This window comes from Hesperophylax consimilis, chromosome 12 (assembly GCF_061612785.1).
Source record: "Hesperophylax consimilis isolate HC1 chromosome 12, BYU_Hcon_1.0, whole genome shotgun sequence".
Classification (NCBI taxonomy): Eukaryota; Metazoa; Arthropoda; class Insecta; order Trichoptera; family Limnephilidae; genus Hesperophylax; species Hesperophylax consimilis.
In genome coordinates this window covers 36,219,234-36,237,325 of record NC_142847.1, presented here as the reverse complement: position 1 = coordinate 36,237,325, position 18,092 = coordinate 36,219,234, and the positions used below count along the sequence as shown (strand labels likewise).

Here is an 18,092-nt window from a genome sequence, read left to right as displayed (position 1 = left end):
CCCCACTCCGGGAAACATTTATTGCATAACCAACACCTCTGCCGTAGGTCACCCCAAGTGGTTCGCTACGTTTGGTGATTTAGCAGGGGGTTCGTCGGTTGAGGTTTGTTCAGGATATGCCTGCCCGCTAGCTGCGTGACTTGCAAGATCGGGAGAGGCTGGTTTGGGGAGACCCTTCGACCTCTCCAACTGATCTCTCAAACCATCGCCTTGCGCCGTAGTAGGAGGGATATACCATTTATCCGTCACTCCTGGACACACTGATCTCTAGATTCCTACCCACCCCTAATACCTTTTTACTTCCCAGAACTTCTTCTCCTTCCTTTTCTAAAAAAATAACCACCACACAGCATCCCCAAAGATGACATAGGCCTTGAGGGAAATTGTTTTCCTCGAGGCCTCGTGTTAGGTAATGTTTTCATATCACAAAAAAAAAGTCATGATAATGTGATAAATCGAAAACTTATTTTAAAGTACACTACTTGATAGAGGGCAACGAAGTCCTGTTTTAATTCGACTTAGAGTAGTTTATTTATGTCTTTGCATTTCGTCTGTCTGTAAGTTTGCTTGTGAATTCCATATCTAGTCAATCCTGTTGAGATGGTAGCCGTGAGTCGATAATCGGAATAATCTACGTTAAGCGTGGTCTGCTTGTCACAGAACTACTAGTGCACACTAATTAGTAATATCCAATCCATGTACTTAATCAATTAACGTATTATTTTTTAGCAGAAACTACTAAACAATAATTTGTTTTTATTTTATAATCCTTAAATTTAATTTTAAATGAATTCAACATTTGTATAATGTAAACAAGAACCCTTCCAACAGTATATATATTTTTTTAACCATCACTATTTCCTCGATGAATCATCGCCAAATAGGTTGATTTGAAAAACAAGTTTATTCTTAAAAAATGCTTGAGGTCTAATTATTAATGCCAAATATATTATACCAAACCTCTAGGACACGAACGAGAACAGAAAACATTCTTTTAAAATAATGTTCGGAAATACTTCAACTTCAAGAATAAATTTGAAATACTCCACAAAAATTCTGCGAAGCATTTCTCATGTCTCGATCTAATTATTAATTCATAAAAATATTTTGATATTTCGGATGATTTCGATTGTTAAAATAATCGATCGTTTCGAAATAGACATTTCGATTATGCACACCGCTGTCACAAATGAATGTGTTGTCTCAACTTACAAATAATAATGTCAATTTTTGTATTATGATGATTTGTTTTCTGTCAAATTGCGTATTTTGAGGTGAGAAATTACATATTTATCAGAATAAACCCCTAAACGACTCCATCTTTAAAGTCTTCCACGTAAAAACAATACAAATAATGAAATGTCATATCGTAAATAACATTTTTTATTATTTACCTTCAACATACTATTTCAGTCGGTATTGTTGGCAACCCTGCGTTGACCAGAATTCTCGGAAATAATATTTATCGGGGTTTAGTAGGAATAGTAGGAGCATGTCGTATTTGAGAAGGCGATAGTAATACGATTTTAAAGTATATTTCGGGTGATCTTTCAGGATTATTCGCCGCGATTGTGTTTTTATATAAAAGTCAAACAAGTTGGTGACGGGAATATTAGTGCCCGCGCCTATGTCCGCGGTCTACCAACTCGTCAGTTCGATTCGACGAAATCGCCATTTAGAGACAATGAAAAAAAGATATAGAAAGTGTTTGGCTTTGCTATAGAATCCATTTCTTAGCTTCGTGTCATAATATACGAACGATTAGTATGACTTTTAGTGCAGTGATATTAAATTTTGGAGATATTTCGATATATCGAAATCGTCGACGTATCCACTCTCCCATCAAAACAATGCGACCGTGTTTTTTATGACATCGTTCCGCGAATCCCAATTCTAACTAATAGACTCACCAGTCGTTGAAATAAATAAAGATGAAATCTCGAACCGAGAGACGACGGTTCCTGGAGCTGATCTGGTGCTGCTGCCTGTTGTTGCTGGAGGGAGTTGTTGCCGCGGAGCGACCAGAAGCGGGGGACGATCCCTTCTGGACCTGCGGACCCGGTATCAGCACCCCGGGCATCACCCTGCCGCGAGGAGACGTCAGCCTGCTGTTCGGACAGCCGCTGGAGATCCTGTGTCTCCTGAACACGCAGGACGCCATGACGGCCGGCCTCAACTCCAGCGACCTCTACTTCTACCGCAACATGGAGCTCGTGCAGTCCGAGTTCCTGACGGTGGTCAACTCCACGGCGCTTCGCATGCTTGTACCCCGTCCCTCACCATCTGACTCCGTGTACTATTGCAAGCTGGGGCCTCCGGACAAGGATAAGGTGATGGTGTGCGTCAACAAAGTCGTGGTGGGCGAGAGGCCGAACCTGGACAACAACTTCCGCTGCCTGTCCCAAAATTGGGAAAACCTCACCTGCACGTGGAAGCCGCAGCATAATTACCTGGTCACCACTTACAACCTGACCTATCGCTTGCCGGGTCGCAGCGGTCGCTGGGTGGTGTTCAGCTGCAACAACATGACTGTTGAAACGGACGATGGCACTTACTCCTGCCTCTGGAACCTCTTCACCACGCCACTTTACCGCCAGTCCACACCCCACTTCCACTTCACGCTGACGGCATCCAACAAGCTGTCAGAAGCTGTATCCCGGGATTTTCACATCAACCACTTTGCACGCATGAAGCCCAGCCGGCCCACGGACTTGAAGGTGGAGAACAAGACGCAGCACAGCGCGCTGCTGTCTTGGAACATCCCATATGCCTTGCACAACTTCCCCCCGGGGGTCTTGCACCGTGTGATATACTCTAATGAAGTGGATGGTGACGGTGTCTGGAGTACCAGTGATGTAAGTTCTCTGCCGCTGCACAACGCCTCCTACGTTTTCAATGTCACAGGGCTAGTGTACGCCTATTGCCATTACACAGTTCGAGTGTCCATACGCTCGGAGAAAGCTTACGAAGATGACATGTGGTCTGACTACACTCCTGTGACCTTCAGAACCTCCGAAGAACCTCCGGCGCGTCCTCCGGATACGGACGAGGGCGGCTTCGAGTCTGTGGCTAATCTCACTCACCGGAGTATCTTTCTGTACTGGCGTCAAATCCTGAGTCACGAAGAGAACGGAGATAACTTCACATACAATGTGGGAGTGCACATGGAGGGTATGAAGCTGGACATTGTCCCTTTTAAGTGGACCAAGAGCTATATCTGGTTCAAGGGACTGCCTCTCAGGCCTCTGGAGTTCCTCATCTCATCTGCTAATAATGTAGGAGAATCACCCTCAAAGTCACGTCTGATAGTCCCCGAGCAGAACCAGCTGCTGCCGGAGCCCTTGTCTTTCACCAAAGCGGCCCTGGGCAACGGCACGTACGAGTTGACCTGGCGGCATCCTATAGTCAACATGTCCATTGTATCCGACTACACCATCTTCTGGTGTGAAAACTACCGAGACCGCCCCTACCAGTGCGATGGCCGCCTGCAGTGGGAGCGCGTGCCCGCCAGTTTGACCGCTCGCAACTTCACAGTGTTCCAAGACAAGATTTACCAGTTTGCCATCTCTGCCAATGGCTATGGCACTTCCAGCGGCATGGTGTGGGCCTCTTGCACTATCATCCCCAACACTGCCATCGGCAAGATCAAGGACACCTGGACCACCAACCCTCAGTCCACCTCCATCACTGTCAACTGGAAGCTCGAGTGCCCGGACAACGTTGGGGTCATTAAGGGCTACCGCATCTTCTACTGCCCCATTGATGGCTTGAGAGATACCAAATGCAAGGAGCCTGTCAAGAACATCACAGTGGAGAAGAGTGTGCAAAACGGTGGTGTGAACATTGTAGCGGTGAGAGACCCGCAAGCTAACATCTCCGGGCTCCGGCCCTATACCACCTATGCCATCCAGGTGGCCATCATCGCCCACCACGAAGTGGGCCCCCAGAGCGACACATTGATTGCCAACACGCTCGAAGGGGCTCCAGATCCCCCGCGCAATGTCAGAGTGTCTGACCTGTCCAATACGCGCATGCTAGTTTCCTGGGAGCCCCCCCAGCGCACCAATGGGGTTATTAAAGACTACCGGGTGTCCTACCGCGCTCCTTACGAGGATTGGATATCTGTGCATGTAGATGAGGACCGGGAGAACCCGAAGGCCACTTTCCGTGAGCGTCTCATCACCAACCTCAGCAGTTACACCAATTACACTGTGCGTGTGGAGGCCTGCACCACCGTGTGCTCCAACTGGTCCCAGTCCCTGCTGGTGCGCTCAGCCATCGGGTCCCCTGGGGTGGTAGCGCAACCCACTGTGCAGTCTTCGGAATCCTACCACCGTGTGCTGTGGGAGCCACCCAAAAGAGCTGGAGGCACGCTGGACCTGTACCAAGTCAAGGTGCTTAAGGTGGGCAAGGACTCCAATAACACATTCATCTACAACACCACAGACATGGAGTTGGAGATCAAGGAAAAGATGTGCCTGTTGGAAGGGGTGTACGCTTACCAGTATTCTGTGCGGGCTGTTAATTATGACGCTGCAGAAGATCACGGCGCAGCGGCTTTCTCGCACCACGACCGGGTTCAAGTCAACAGGCGGCCCGCCGGCGACACCAGCGTGGCATTGTACCGGGGGCCCTGGAGCCCCGTCGCAGAGAACACCTGCACGCCGGCATACACCAGCACAGGCTTCTACTGGGTGTTGATGGTGGTAGGCATGGTATGTGTGGCGGCCCTCCTCTTCATGGGGGGCAAGTGGTTGTACAGAAAGATAGACACCATGAGCTCCATCAAGCCTGTCATGCCGGATGGCCTGATTCAGTCCGACCTGGACAAGGACGCCTATCCCTGGGTCCTTCCTCCCAAGCGCAGCAAGGAGAGTGAGAAGCACTCGCAGTACCCCCCTGCCTCGGCCGATGAGGTGTCTCTCCTGGGGCGTCCAACGCCTGCGCCAGCTTCTCCAGGCACTCGGGACATGAGTGGGTTCAGCGCCACCACCACCAGCACCTCCCTGTCAGGGGGCTCCTCCCGCCGCGCCCCCTCCCCCAATTCGGGGACCGTGTGGGACGCCCCTTACTTCGGGGCGAGGGATGACTTAGATTCGGCTACTCCCACCAATGTAGACTCAGAGGTCTGCAATTCCTACTCTACTATCAGATGTCTTGACGACTCTGAGGGAACTCCCACCAACACTGACAATCAATACGTCACTGTGGCGCCAGAGTTCCCTAAACTAAGCAACGGATATGTGCAGGCCCGTCCCCTGCCAGTCCCCCAGGTGCTGGGCCCGCCACAGAGCGTGCTGCCTGCCAACTACGTGAGGACAGCCCCGGAGAAATGCCTGGTGGTGTCCTCGCCGTACGTGGCAGTGGACGACCCCCGCATCATAGCACCTCTGCCCGCTAGCGCACCACTGAATTCCCCGCTTCCCAAAGCTTGCATTCCACTGGAGCCCTCTGGCGGAGGCTACGTGAAGCATGATGACGTTATGTTTAGCGGGCCGTGTGCAGTGGTGGAGCCGGGGCGCCCATTGGTGGCCAAGAGGATCAGCGCTCCGCCCCTGGTGCTGGGCAAGCAGCCGCTCGGCGAGGACAAGAGGACGTCCCTGTGCATCGAGCCGCCCTATTCGCCCGAGTACTGCCGCTTTGGCTGGAAACCCGAAGAGCCGCCCAGCCTTGTTCTTCAGGACTACCAGCCGTCCCCTGAGGGCTACAAGCTCTCCCTCGAAGACTACAAGTTGTCACCCGAGGATTACAAGTTGTCACCCGATGACTACAAGCAAGAGCTGGAGCAGGAGGTGGCACCGGGCTGCACCCCGCTGACCCCCGCCTCGCACTACCTGCCTCTCAATGTGCCCACGCTACAGTCATAGACCATTCCTAAATGGTGGTGTTAATTTTAAAGTTAAAGTTTGGATAGTGGACCGATGTTATAATAAGAAGTGATATACTAATGTTAAGAAAAACTGTGAAGTGAAATGACGAGATAGTTCTGCCTTTAAATATTTCTGACTGCGCCTATAATATATCTAGTTTAGTGTCCCTCACCAGCCACAGTCACAGCTGACTTGCAACAAACAACACACACCACACACTCTGCCTGCCTTTAATCAATCTACTCTCGGTAATTATTTCACCCCATTGATCATGACATGATGTCCAGTGCAATGATTATCAATGAATCATATTGATGGATCAGTTATCTGAAAATGTTATCAGCATGTATTTTTCCAAATTGCTTTTTTAAAAATTCGCTCTTTGATCAAATATTAGAAAATCTGCTAGGATAGTTACATGTACAATCAATACACGTTTATCTAATTTGAGTGGCCCAGGAACAGATGGCTCACTTCTTTAAGTCCTTGAAACTAATATTCCATATGACTTGAAAACCATATATGTATATATTTGACTGGTTTCAGGAAACGAACACCGCCTAGAACTCCTGTCCCCAAACAGACACTAGGAATACTTTTCGGATCAACAGTGAGGAGTGCAAGATGGACGGAGCATACCTCGTGCCACTGGTAGCACCCGACCTACGCCAGGAGGAGAACATTCTGCAGATAGCAGACCTGCTGCAGCAGCTGAGCGGAGTGGTGGCAGACGTGTTTGGGCGCATCGACGCTCGCATCGAGCAAAACATGATGCGCGCGCGCCTGGCCGCAGCGCGCATACAAGCTTGCGAAAGCCGGGTGGACCGCCTCACGGGCACCAACAAGTCCACGCGGGTCTGCTGCGCGGCCAAGTACCCCGCTGCCCCTGCGCACCACTTTCCCGCGCTCTTCCCCACCGCTGCCCCTGCTCAGGGAGGCTTGCTGCGCCCCCCCCGCCTTATCGGGGCCAAGGCCTCCCTCTGTAGCGACAAGGAACTCCAAGTAAGAATACTCTTGTACAGAACCATAAGAATTTCGTGTCTCTAGAAGCTGGTTGGCATTTCATTCACATTCAATTTAAACTCTGTCCTGTACTGAAATGATATTGTGACAAGACAATTTTCAAGGATGCTGTTATCACCCAACTTTCCCAACACTGCTGATAAACTCTAGACATTTGCCAAGAAAGTGTTGTTGGTATTCTGTTGCTCTCGGTGACCCTGGCGTAAAAGACTAGTAAAGTTATTGCATTCATTTACCAGATAAATTAGCTATTTCTTTTTCCATATCGTATGATTTTCTATTTAAAGAGTTACCAAATAAAATAATATGTAAAATTGTGGTAATTCGCCATAGTAGGTTAATGATAAATAATTCATAATTATTTGTCAATGAACCTTAGGATTCGTACAAGACTATAGTATATATATATATATATATATATATATATATACTATATCTCTGTCAATGAAACTTTAGGATTCGTTTAAGCCATTCTTAATTAGATAAACTCAAAATACTTTTGTGAACTAATAATTAATTTTATTTGATTTGTACGCAATGATAATGGTCGGTATCAACATACCTGTCTTTGTATTGTATTTGTTGCTAATATTCGCTATTTTGCTATCATAAGCCAACTATATAACATGGATCAGAATTCTGAGTGCATCTTTTCATGGACAGCAAATTAGGAATTAACAGGTAGGCAGAGAGAAATAGACTGCCAAAACAACACTTCTTGCTTCATTCACATTCATTCATCAACTAATACATGGTCTTCTGTTATTCTTACTTTTAACATGACCCGACTCGAGTATTTGAGTACTATAGTTGCAATACAATACTTGTACTACTGAAATATGATATTGGCAGGACAAGTTGGAGTTCTACCATGTGAAGCTGTCGTGTCCCTCGCCACTGCAGGCCCTGCTGGAGGGAGGGGGCGAGCGGGGCCGGGGCTCTGTGCCCCCCCAGCTGGGGGCGCTGGGCGGGTTGCTCCTTCGGGGGCCCCGGGAGGCGGCCTACAGCAGCGCCGGGGGTCCACGAGCTCCCGCAGCCCCCACTGGCCCTGAGCCCCCCGCCCCCGGTCTGCACGCCGCACCCGCCACTGTGGCTCAGCGCGACCACCACGCCGCGCAGCACCACTACCTCTACTCGCCCAGCACCGGAGAGGTAACCACATCTGCCAGATACTCCTTTTCTCCAATTTTGTGCAAAACTTATGTAAAACAAGCATCACATTCACGAGTTCCCAAGTCGACGATCCGAGATGTGCTTAGAATTGGACTTGTTGTTGCTGTTCTTGATTTGGCCACCACAGACAAAGTACAACTCGTGAGTCTTTGCAGGGTCCACTCGAAGGGGCTTGTCGCAGTGAAGGTCCCTGACCCAAAAAGAGAAGATTTGAGAGTCATGTCCACTAGGCATTTAAAATGTAAATCGAGAATTTCATTTTACGATGTGAGATAGATAAAAACTAATTTTGTTTAACATTTTTATACAATTATAGGATATTTTTTCTAATATTTTATTATTGTCTCTGTAATCTGTTTAATATGAGATAGCTATGGGCCATTGATATTCATTTTAACATATCAATGTTTTTACCACTTAAATGACATTTTTTTGTGTTTGTATTAATTTTAATATCAACTTTCGTAATTTTCGAACATCACGCTACTTACAAGTACCGGAATAAGATAAAATTGTAGAATGATGCGCATTGAATAACTAGGGTGTCCCCTTCAGGTGCCATCTCTGGACGTACCGCAGGACTTGCCCCATCTGGCCGGCGTGGCGGGGGACCTGCGCTTCCATGCAGGGGTTGGGCCTGCCATCGCACCCTCGGTGCTGCCCCGGGCCGAGGAACCCCCCACACTCTCACAGGGTCCCCCGGCTCCCGTGCCCCCACAAGGCCCCGCAGCCCCACAAAGCCCCCCGCCGCCGCCACCACCACCACCCCCCGCTCTTCCCGCGGAACTCGAAGAGACGGACAGCAAGGGGCAAAATGCAACAACCCAGTAAGTATTGCGTTGCATAACATAAGCTGTTTCTTATAAATAAATAGGTAACACTAATTTTATTGGCTTTTGTTTACACTTAAGCTTCATCAGGGCTAGTTGGCGGTTTACTCCGTTAACTCCCATAAAAAAATTCAGAAAAGAAGACAAACTTGTACTATACTTTATCTACACTTTAAAATCCATGCTAAAAAATATTACCCAAGAAACGAATCCCATATGTGCATTATAAATTCAGCACATATGGGTCCTAAGAAATAGTTCATACTAAAGCGTTCTAGTGGTGCTTGAGCAGCAGACATGCAAACTTCTAGTATTTTGCAAAAATCTTATTGATTTTTTTTTCTGCGATTAAGTATTTTAAGTTGTCATTAAAATAAGTTTGTAACTGCAGATGTTACTTCTTGTTGCCGAATTTCTAGAATTAGAATAGAATTGCTGCAGAAGTACGTATATCCAATAACAATGTATTTTGATTTTGAATTCATTTTTTTTTGTATTTTTTAGCCACAGACTTTCCAATGATTTGCCAAATTTTACCTAAATGTGTTCGCCAATCGCTTGTGCAATGATGTTATAAAATTCTTTTAGACCTAAGGAATTTTTTTTATTTTATTTTTATTTATTTATTCATTCATTCAAACGCCATATAATGGCTTTTACAATACAGTTATAAACGAATTACAAGCATACAGTGATAAACAGGATAATAATGGCAATAAATAAATATATATATGTATAAAAGGAAATCACCTCTTCCATTAATGGAAAAGACTACCACCGGATTTATTTATAATATATATTAACAACTGAAAGCGTGTTCAAAGAGAATAAATCTGTGCCTGTTGTAAGTATCAAACTCAATGAGTCCTACTCCCGGGGGTATCAACCACCTTAAAGTATGCATTTCGACCATAATTTAGTTTTTTGGAGAGTAAATAGGATTCAGGCGTACATATTTAGTTCTAGCACAGATTTAGGTGTTTCATCCATCCACATGGATGTGGTGCTAGTGGTGGTACCTACTCTGAAGTATGGCAATGAGGCATGGAACTGCCAGAAGAAGGATGAAGTAGACTGAATGCTGTAGAAATGAGATCGTATGTCTGCTAAAACCATGTTAGATGTAAGATCATGTAAGATCCGCAAAGAATGCAAGGCTGATGTAAGCATAATGAGTAAGGTTAACAAAGTGATGCTCAGTTGGTTTGGTCATCTAGAGTCATCAGAGTGAATGAATGAAGAAAGGAGTGTAAGGAGAATATATGACGCGAATGTGAACGGTAGAAGAAGTAGGGGACGCCTTAGGAAGACATGGAACGATCAAGTGAACCAGTACTTGAGTTATGTATGATTGTGAATGAGGCAAGGAGTGTGCCAAGACCGTCCTAGTCAGTTATCCTCCGTAAGAGAAATCCCCCGCTATTGGGTTAGCAGTTAGCAGTTAGTAGTCCGCAACATTCAATACCAGTCGGATAATGTCACCCTCATTAGTGTAAAAGCTTTCAACTTTAGCTAGATTGCCCTAGGGAAGTCTATCGCGTTACCATATGATAGAGGCTAGGCCAAGTCATACGGGAGTACCATTAGTCATTATTAACCTGTTTGCAATTCAAACTTCTCTTTTAAATACGCACAACCAATAATTCTACAGAATTAATGTTCCCTCATTCTATTTGGAAAACAATGGACATTCTGAAAATTCATTCAGTTTACCAAAACATTTCAATTCTTGTTCTTCTGAATATGATCACCCTTAAGTTGATGATCTTTATATTTCATTGTCGATAAAACTGTTTCAATGATCTCTGCTGAGTTCATTTCTGGTTACAATATCTCTATGGAGTATTCTGGGAACAGTTCAACTGCTATTTCACTGGTCATTGTTGGTTGACAATGTTTCCACTGTAATACATAATGACATACCATAAAGATGACATTTGTTAGCTGGAATTCTTTGTAAAATAATCAATTGAAGCATCACTGTTTCTTATTCGATACTTTATTTATTTATTACAAGTGCCATTTACATAGAACTATCGTCTATATTGACAGTCATAGTACAATATTTTTAAACTGTTTCCAGTACCAAATGTCGGATGATTTAAGCAAGCTTACATTGTGAAAGTGTAAAGAAAAAAATATCAAAGAATATCAAGAATTCTACAATAAAATGAGAAATCAATTTATTACACCTAATTTTAAAACAACACAAATGCTAAATCAGTATATTTACCATCCCATAAAACATTACAATAATTTCCCTTCTGAATTGCGCTGTATTATCAACCAATTAGAATAAAAAAAAATAAAAAAACTCTCATATATAATGTATGCATAATATATACAATGTAACTTATATTCTTTATATTACAACAAAAAATAAATTAAAAATAATAAAAGAAAAATTATAAGATTACATTAGTAAACAAGACAAAAGAAAAAATTATAAGATTACATTAGTAAACAAGACAAAAGAAAAATTATAAGATTACATTAATAAACAAGATAAAAGAAAAAATTATAAGATTACATTAGTAAACAAGACAAAAGAAAAAAATAATATTACAAATTGAATATACAAAGTTAATGAAAGCAATTAATTTATTATTTACTTAATGATAATTCAACCAAAATGGTTAGATGAAAGAAATTGAATATTGTTGAAAATTTCCCAAATGGTTAGGTTAAAGAGTATAGTTGAAATAAAACAATTATAATAATAGGTCTTTATGTCCTCGAAGAATAAATACAAATTGCTAGTAAAAAAAGCAGTGAATGAGGATACCCGATTGGTGACCTGACTGATTAGTGTTATCGCCAACAGGACAGCAGAGCCGCCTACGCAGAGCCCCCCGGCGCCCCCCGCGCCGCCTCCGCCCCCTCCACCAGTATTGGCGCCGCCCACCCCAGCGCCCACCGCGCCCCGCCAGCCCCCGGCCCTGGACAGCCGAGCCAGCCTCATGGACGCTATTCGCAAGGCCGGGGGCTCTGGTAAGGCCAGCCTCAGGTCCACTGCCTCCAAGGACCAAACTGTGAGTGCCTCCTTTTCCCCTGTCGACTGCATTCATATTTAATTTGTAAAGATGCAAAAGTATAATAACATTAACATATAATTTGGCCGTGGCAAGTAAAAGCAGTGTTTTTACTTATCACAGCAGAATAGGTAGGACTGTTTGGATGGAATTAATGACTGTGTTGTTTGTAGGCCCCGACCTCGGCAAGTGCTGGAGGCGGCGACCTGATGGCTGACCTGCACGCGCGCTTGTCCATGCGGCGCAAGGGCATCTCGGGGGCCCAGGGAGGTGCAGGCGGCACCATCCTGGCCGCCATTTCCGCCATCGTGCCGCCTCCCGCAGAGCACCCCGACACGCCCAGCAACTCTGAGCTGTCCTCCGCAGAGGAAGACTGGGACTGACCCTGCCCCGGGGCTGATATCTCCGCGCAACTGACCTAGAATACAAGGAATGAGCCCTGCGCTTCAAACCAACACATCATTTGGCAAACCACAAATAGTTAAAGATACGCCGTCCCATTGTTTCTATCTTATAACTGTCAGGAAGCAAATGATGACATGGAGTCTTTATTCTTGTTTGTCAGACGAGAAGTTCTTTTATCTTTTCGGCGTATTCTATGTCGATGCGCGGTTGTTTTATAACTGACTCTGGTGTTAAGAGTTAAGTTTCAATCTCGTTCATAGTTTATATTCACGAGTGCTATTTGAGTGAAATGTCCGCTTGAATTGGTTCTTTGTAAGTTAATTGGTAACGCACAGTAATGCTTTCAGCTTCTTTGATTTGAGTAAATGTTATGATAATAGCTTGGTGCGATAAGATATAAGATGTAGAGGAGGGTTGTGTGGTGCGTATGTTGTTCATTAGGCAGTTGCAAGAATAATGTTTCAGTGCAGTTGAGGGAATATTGGAGAGTGGCCTTAATATGTATTATGATTTAGTTTTAATAAACATTCGTCCCGATACATGGAAGTGACTGCGGGAGGCCAGGAGGTGATGTAGTGATGTGGTGGCTGGCTGGGACACGAGGAGTGTTGGGAGTCCATCCATAGTTAGGACTTGTGTTTCCGTTGCCATTTTTACTGTTTTTTTTTATATTTGACATTGACACAATCGATATGAAATCTACATTTGTATACATTTTTATGTTTTAAGATGTTTATGTAAGAAAAGCATTTAGTATTGCCCTTGGCATATATATATGATAATGGATGAACTGCATATGTATATATGTAAGGAAAAAGCTATATTTGTGTAGGAATTAATTAATTTGTATATAGTTACCGCATCAATTGTCCCATTAAATGTATATCCAGAATATATTTATACAACATTATATTATAGAGGTAAGAGAGAAGTGTTTGATGCATGTACATAGGATGCTGTGTGAATTGACGGCAAGGTGTCAATTCTCTAGGCTAGGCTGGGATGGGATGGGATGGTGTGCTGGTAATGCTGCGGTGCACAGAGCATTCGGACTTGCCAATATTACACTCGCGTGTAAATACATTGAACTATACGCATGGTCAATTGGTCAATTGTTGTTGTTTCATTGAAGTTTGGCATAACCTTTTGTTAGAGATTCCAGAGCGTGGCTTTATTGGGGTGATAGTATCATCAGGTAGCTGGGTGCTTCAGATTGTGCCTGCTTAAGTTAAGGAACCGTATGCTGTAGGTTTTGGAATTTATTTCAAATATTATAAATTGATGGTAAAAATTTTAACATCATTGACAATTTTCACATAGTTCAAGTACAACCATTGTTCCTCATTTTGCATTAAGTTTATCATTTTACATTTACGCTTAAGTTCTATACTCGATTATATTATTTAATTATGTTATCTATACACAATTCTACATTTATTCAAAGTGTATACACCCAACTGTATAGCCGGGTTGAGATTTACATTCTTGGTTCAGTGTCCGGCACAGATCAAATGTGGCCGTCCTCATCAGTCTGTTTATAGGAACTCTTTTTATATGCACCCAACTATTGACTCAGGTGCAATGTTATTCAATGTTTGTATGTAGATAATATATATACTTTCCTTGGATCTAATGAAGTCAAATACATTATACTAATAAAATACTTAATCATTTATCCTGGCTTTTTCTTTTGCCGCACCCTAACCATTTCCTGACAAACTACATATATTGTTATCTTCCTTTAGCTCTTGAATTATTCCCCCCTACTGGAATGCTGATGTCAAACCAAACTTTGGGTGACTTTTGCAACTCCACGCATTTTATCATTTTAATGCCATTTTTCTCATTTCTTCATAAATTTTATTGCAAATTTTTCTTATTGCTTGTAGATTAAGGTAAGCGACACATTACACTATACACATCATGGCTTGGACTATTTCGAGTGATATGCTGAAATAGGTCAAGCCAAGAAAATATAGTGCTCTTATAGCGTGGTCTGTCACAGGCATTACTGTTAGATAATTACTAATTATATCCGTTCAACGTCGGTGTGGTAGAACTGGCCTGGAGCCTGGTTTTAGACCATTTTAACCAAACAAACGCCATAGTAATAAGTCAAGTTTTTTCACTGTTCTAACCTTACGCGCTGCGTAATATTTACATCACTTGTTTAGTAATGCTGTTAATATGTTTTCATGAAATAATTATCATAATATAGATAATTTTATAAAAACCCTATTCATTCATCAACGAACGTGGCCTTGGGTAATACTGACTTTCAACCAGTGGCGGCTCGTGACTTTTGGGTGTTCTAGAGTGCTAATATTACAAAAAATGGCATTATTTATATTGTAGCCGAAAAAATCGAACTTTCTAAAAAAACAACAGACAACTTTTTAAAGAACACCCAAGAGTCACGAGCCGCCACTGCTTACAACTAAGCGCGGAATTATGTCTTTATCCCCTTACTTATCCAAAAACTACAGTGCGAGTAGATTGGCCCATAAGTGAACTAATGCACAAGTGAGATGGTGCATTATTCAACCGCGTATTCCAGCGAGCACGGACTGCTCCCAACCGTCTAGAGCCTAGAGCCAGTGAGACTGGCATCCCCAACTGGGGTATGTTGTCAGGCGGAAGGTAGTGGGGAGAGGCCATGAGGCCAAGGAAGGTGGGGGAGTACCTGGCTATTCAAATCTCGTCACTAAACAAGGCTAAAGCCATTTCAAGCAACGTTTTAATTCTGAATGGTGGTCTTACATCAGGGCGATACTGAGAGGGTGTCGGGGGGGTAAAGTGCGCTAACTTCGGGGGATGATTCTACAGGATTTTAGAAGTAAAAAAGATTAATAACTTTTCAAAACCCTAAGTCTCAGGAGACATGCAGATATTGGGAGTGGAAAACACCAATAGATGCAGGAAACGTGAAGAGGATGAAGAGACTCCAATTCACCTTTGGTGCCAATGTCCTGCCCTGGTGGGAACTAGGCGCAGATACCTGGGGAGACATACAGTAGAACCAGAAGACATAGCCACATACCCAATAACAACCCTGGTGAACTTTATTAAAGGGACTGGGTTGTTGTTAAAGGATTGAGGTAAAAAGGGAGATAGCACAATGGGCCTATGGCCTAAGTGCTCACGGGAACTACGTGTAAACCGTCTCTACCCTTTAAAAAAAACCCCTAATGTTTTAAGGTAGTTTATTTAGGTTTGTATGTGAAAATAAATATTCTTCTATGGAAAAATATTTCTTTATGGGAAATTGAATGTTGGAATTTCGATTAAGGTTATTTATTTTTTTACATTTACCATCATGTGGAATCACCTCCCAAAGTTAGCACACTTAACCCCGGACACCCTGTATTATTTATTATTAAATTACCATGGTACCTATAAATAACGAGCTCTACCACGACTCCCACTCTGAATAAAATGAGTCACCCATCGCTTCACAACAGTGACTTTTTCGAAGTTTTCTGCATTCTATTTACAGAAATAATTACATTTAATTTTGTTCTTGGAATACATGTTTTATTTACTTTGTTTCCTCGGTCAGATATCAATTAAATTGTTGTTTAGTGCTACAATTACGCAGAATCATGATTTTTAAAGGGGTTTGTTGTTTACGATTTAATAAATTTATTGAACGGTTCTTATTCCTCATGTAAGACAAGATAAGAGGAAGATAATTTTTATCCAAGTAAGCTGGCAAATAAACGTGAATAATTTATTTACACTTTTCGGTGTCCGCAAGAGAAATATTTTTTTATGAACAAAACAAATGTTTATCTAATCTTATCTATCGTTATCGGTAAAATATTTCAAAATTAATGTTATTGCTTTCTCACAAATACGCTTAGAAATGAACCATATATGGCATTTGCATACTTCGTTAATACAAAGATTATTGTCGCTTACAAGAATATTGGAACCTTTTAAAAAGGAAAAGAATTGTTGCATTTTTAAATTTGCTCTATTCTATAGTCGATTCTACAGGGTGTCCCGTAAGCTATGAATCAAATGAAGTGGGGTGATACAGGAGGTCATTTGCAATCAAAATGAACAAATATGTTGTAGTTCTATTCATAACCCTTTCAATGTTGTCATTTTTGTATTAAAAAAAGTCCAGTAAAAAAATAATCATCGAATAAAGTAGTAATTTAAGCTGTTAACTAGATTTACTATTGTAATATGGATAAGGAGTTCGTAAAAATACTTTCCTTAGATTGAAGAGCATCATTATTAGAATTTTTTTTTCCAAAAAACTTGACTTTTTTTGATGCCATACTGGGTATTTTTTTGAAACAAAAATGTATATAACATTGAAAGGGTGAAGAATTGATGTACAACGTCTTCGGTTATTTTAATTGCAAATGACCTCTCCTATCACCATAATTCGTTTGATCCATAGCTTACGATACGCCCTGTATATAGAATAGAATATAGCTTTATATTTCTATTGGGCATTCTGTGGCATAGGAAGTAGGTTCTCACTGACTTATTTCATAGATTCTATGAAACTGATCATAGAATAGATGGGGGGGAACATGCCGATAAAGGTTAACGTTGACTTGCCGTTGGGCTAATAGTGATTAATATCTGTACCCTAGAGAAAAACTATCGTAAATGAAGCTTTTTATTTATAACACTTTATAATACTTATCTAATTAACAAACAAAAATAAAATTTTTGTTTCTGAATTCCAAACATTGGTTGGAGATGTGCTAGGAGTCCCTCAAAGAAATCATTTTCCTCGCAGGCCTATGTCACCTTTGGGAATGCTGTGAAAGGAAGGAGTGAACCCGGGTCTTGAAGACACCCCGTGTTATAGTAGGGAGGAAACGGAGACCGGAAAATCATTTCACAGTAATGTTGAAAGAATGGGTCATAGATTCAACCTGTTCTTATTGTCAGCCGTATACAATGGTTGTTATAGTGGCTGACTATTATGCGCGCGGTCGGCGAGTTTCCTGGCTGCGAAGCGGTGCTGAAGGGATCAGTGACGCTAGTTCCTCGGAGCATCTTGCATTGAAATACCGGTAGTACAACGACAGCATTCCTACTCAGTGTTCCAAAGACAGCAATCAGTTTTTAAGATTAGCAATAACAATGACTAATGAGATAATAAGGTATAGATTAATTACTACTATGTGTATATTTTATCGAATTTATTTTAGAAATTAGCATTCCATGTATTCCAAAACGATTAAACGTATTCATATTTCTCAATTCCCAGCATTTGCTGGAAATTCGCTCATTAATGAGATAACAAGGACGGGCCTTCGACCTCTGGTTATTTATCTGGGAAAATATTATGTTTCCCGGTATCGAGAACATTGCTGGGATGTATTAAGTACGTACATTCGTACATACGAAGATTCATATACAAATTCTGAGAATCTTTCAAGACGCAATCGGTGTTTCTACAGAATTCATGAAATGTGAAATGATGACGTTGGTACTCCTTCTCGTTGTGCCAAAATATGTTCGTAGTGATGTGAATTTAATCGACAAAAACTCTTAGATCGATTGTGATATTGTTCAGAATTATAATTTCGAAACTATAACGCTGCATTCACAATTTCATACTAAAAATATTTTTTTACATTCATAAATCGGGGTTAGTTTTTGCAATTTGCTTTCGAAATATTTTAATCAGAGGGATTAGAATGGGATGTGGGATTAATAATTGAAAGACGGTAAGGGGGTGGTAGGTGGTGGCGAAGGTAGTTTTTGATGAGGCTTTGAAAGAATTG

General features: G+C 42.5%; 2 protein-coding genes across 3 annotated transcripts; both read left to right on the top strand.

The window, feature by feature from the left end:
* Nucleotides 1-1,177: 1,177 nt before the first annotated feature.
* LOC149419560 (WASH complex subunit 1-like) lies at nt 1,178-14,008 on the top strand. 2 transcript variants are annotated; one of them, XM_089638396.1, is made up of 6 exons: nt 1,178-1,274; nt 6,417-6,872; nt 7,746-8,045; nt 8,622-8,893; nt 11,721-11,928; nt 12,102-14,008. In XM_089638396.1, exons 2-6 carry the CDS (start codon nt 6,495-6,497, stop codon nt 12,309-12,311), a joined length of 1,368 nt encoding a protein of 455 aa, XP_089494522.1. In that variant the 5' UTR covers nt 1,178-1,274; nt 6,417-6,494; the 3' UTR covers nt 12,312-14,008. The 2 variants fall into 2 exon arrangements, with proteins under 2 accessions (XP_089494522.1, XP_089494520.1); XM_089638394.1 differs by lacking the exon at nt 1,178-1,274 and adding an exon at nt 5,980-6,118.
* dome (cytokine receptor domeless) lies at nt 1,346-5,872 on the top strand. Its single transcript, XM_089638393.1, has one exon. It carries the CDS (start codon nt 1,932-1,934, stop codon nt 5,865-5,867), a length of 3,936 nt encoding a protein of 1,311 aa, XP_089494519.1. The 5' UTR covers nt 1,346-1,931; the 3' UTR covers nt 5,868-5,872.
* Nucleotides 14,009-18,092: the final 4,084 nt, after the last annotated feature.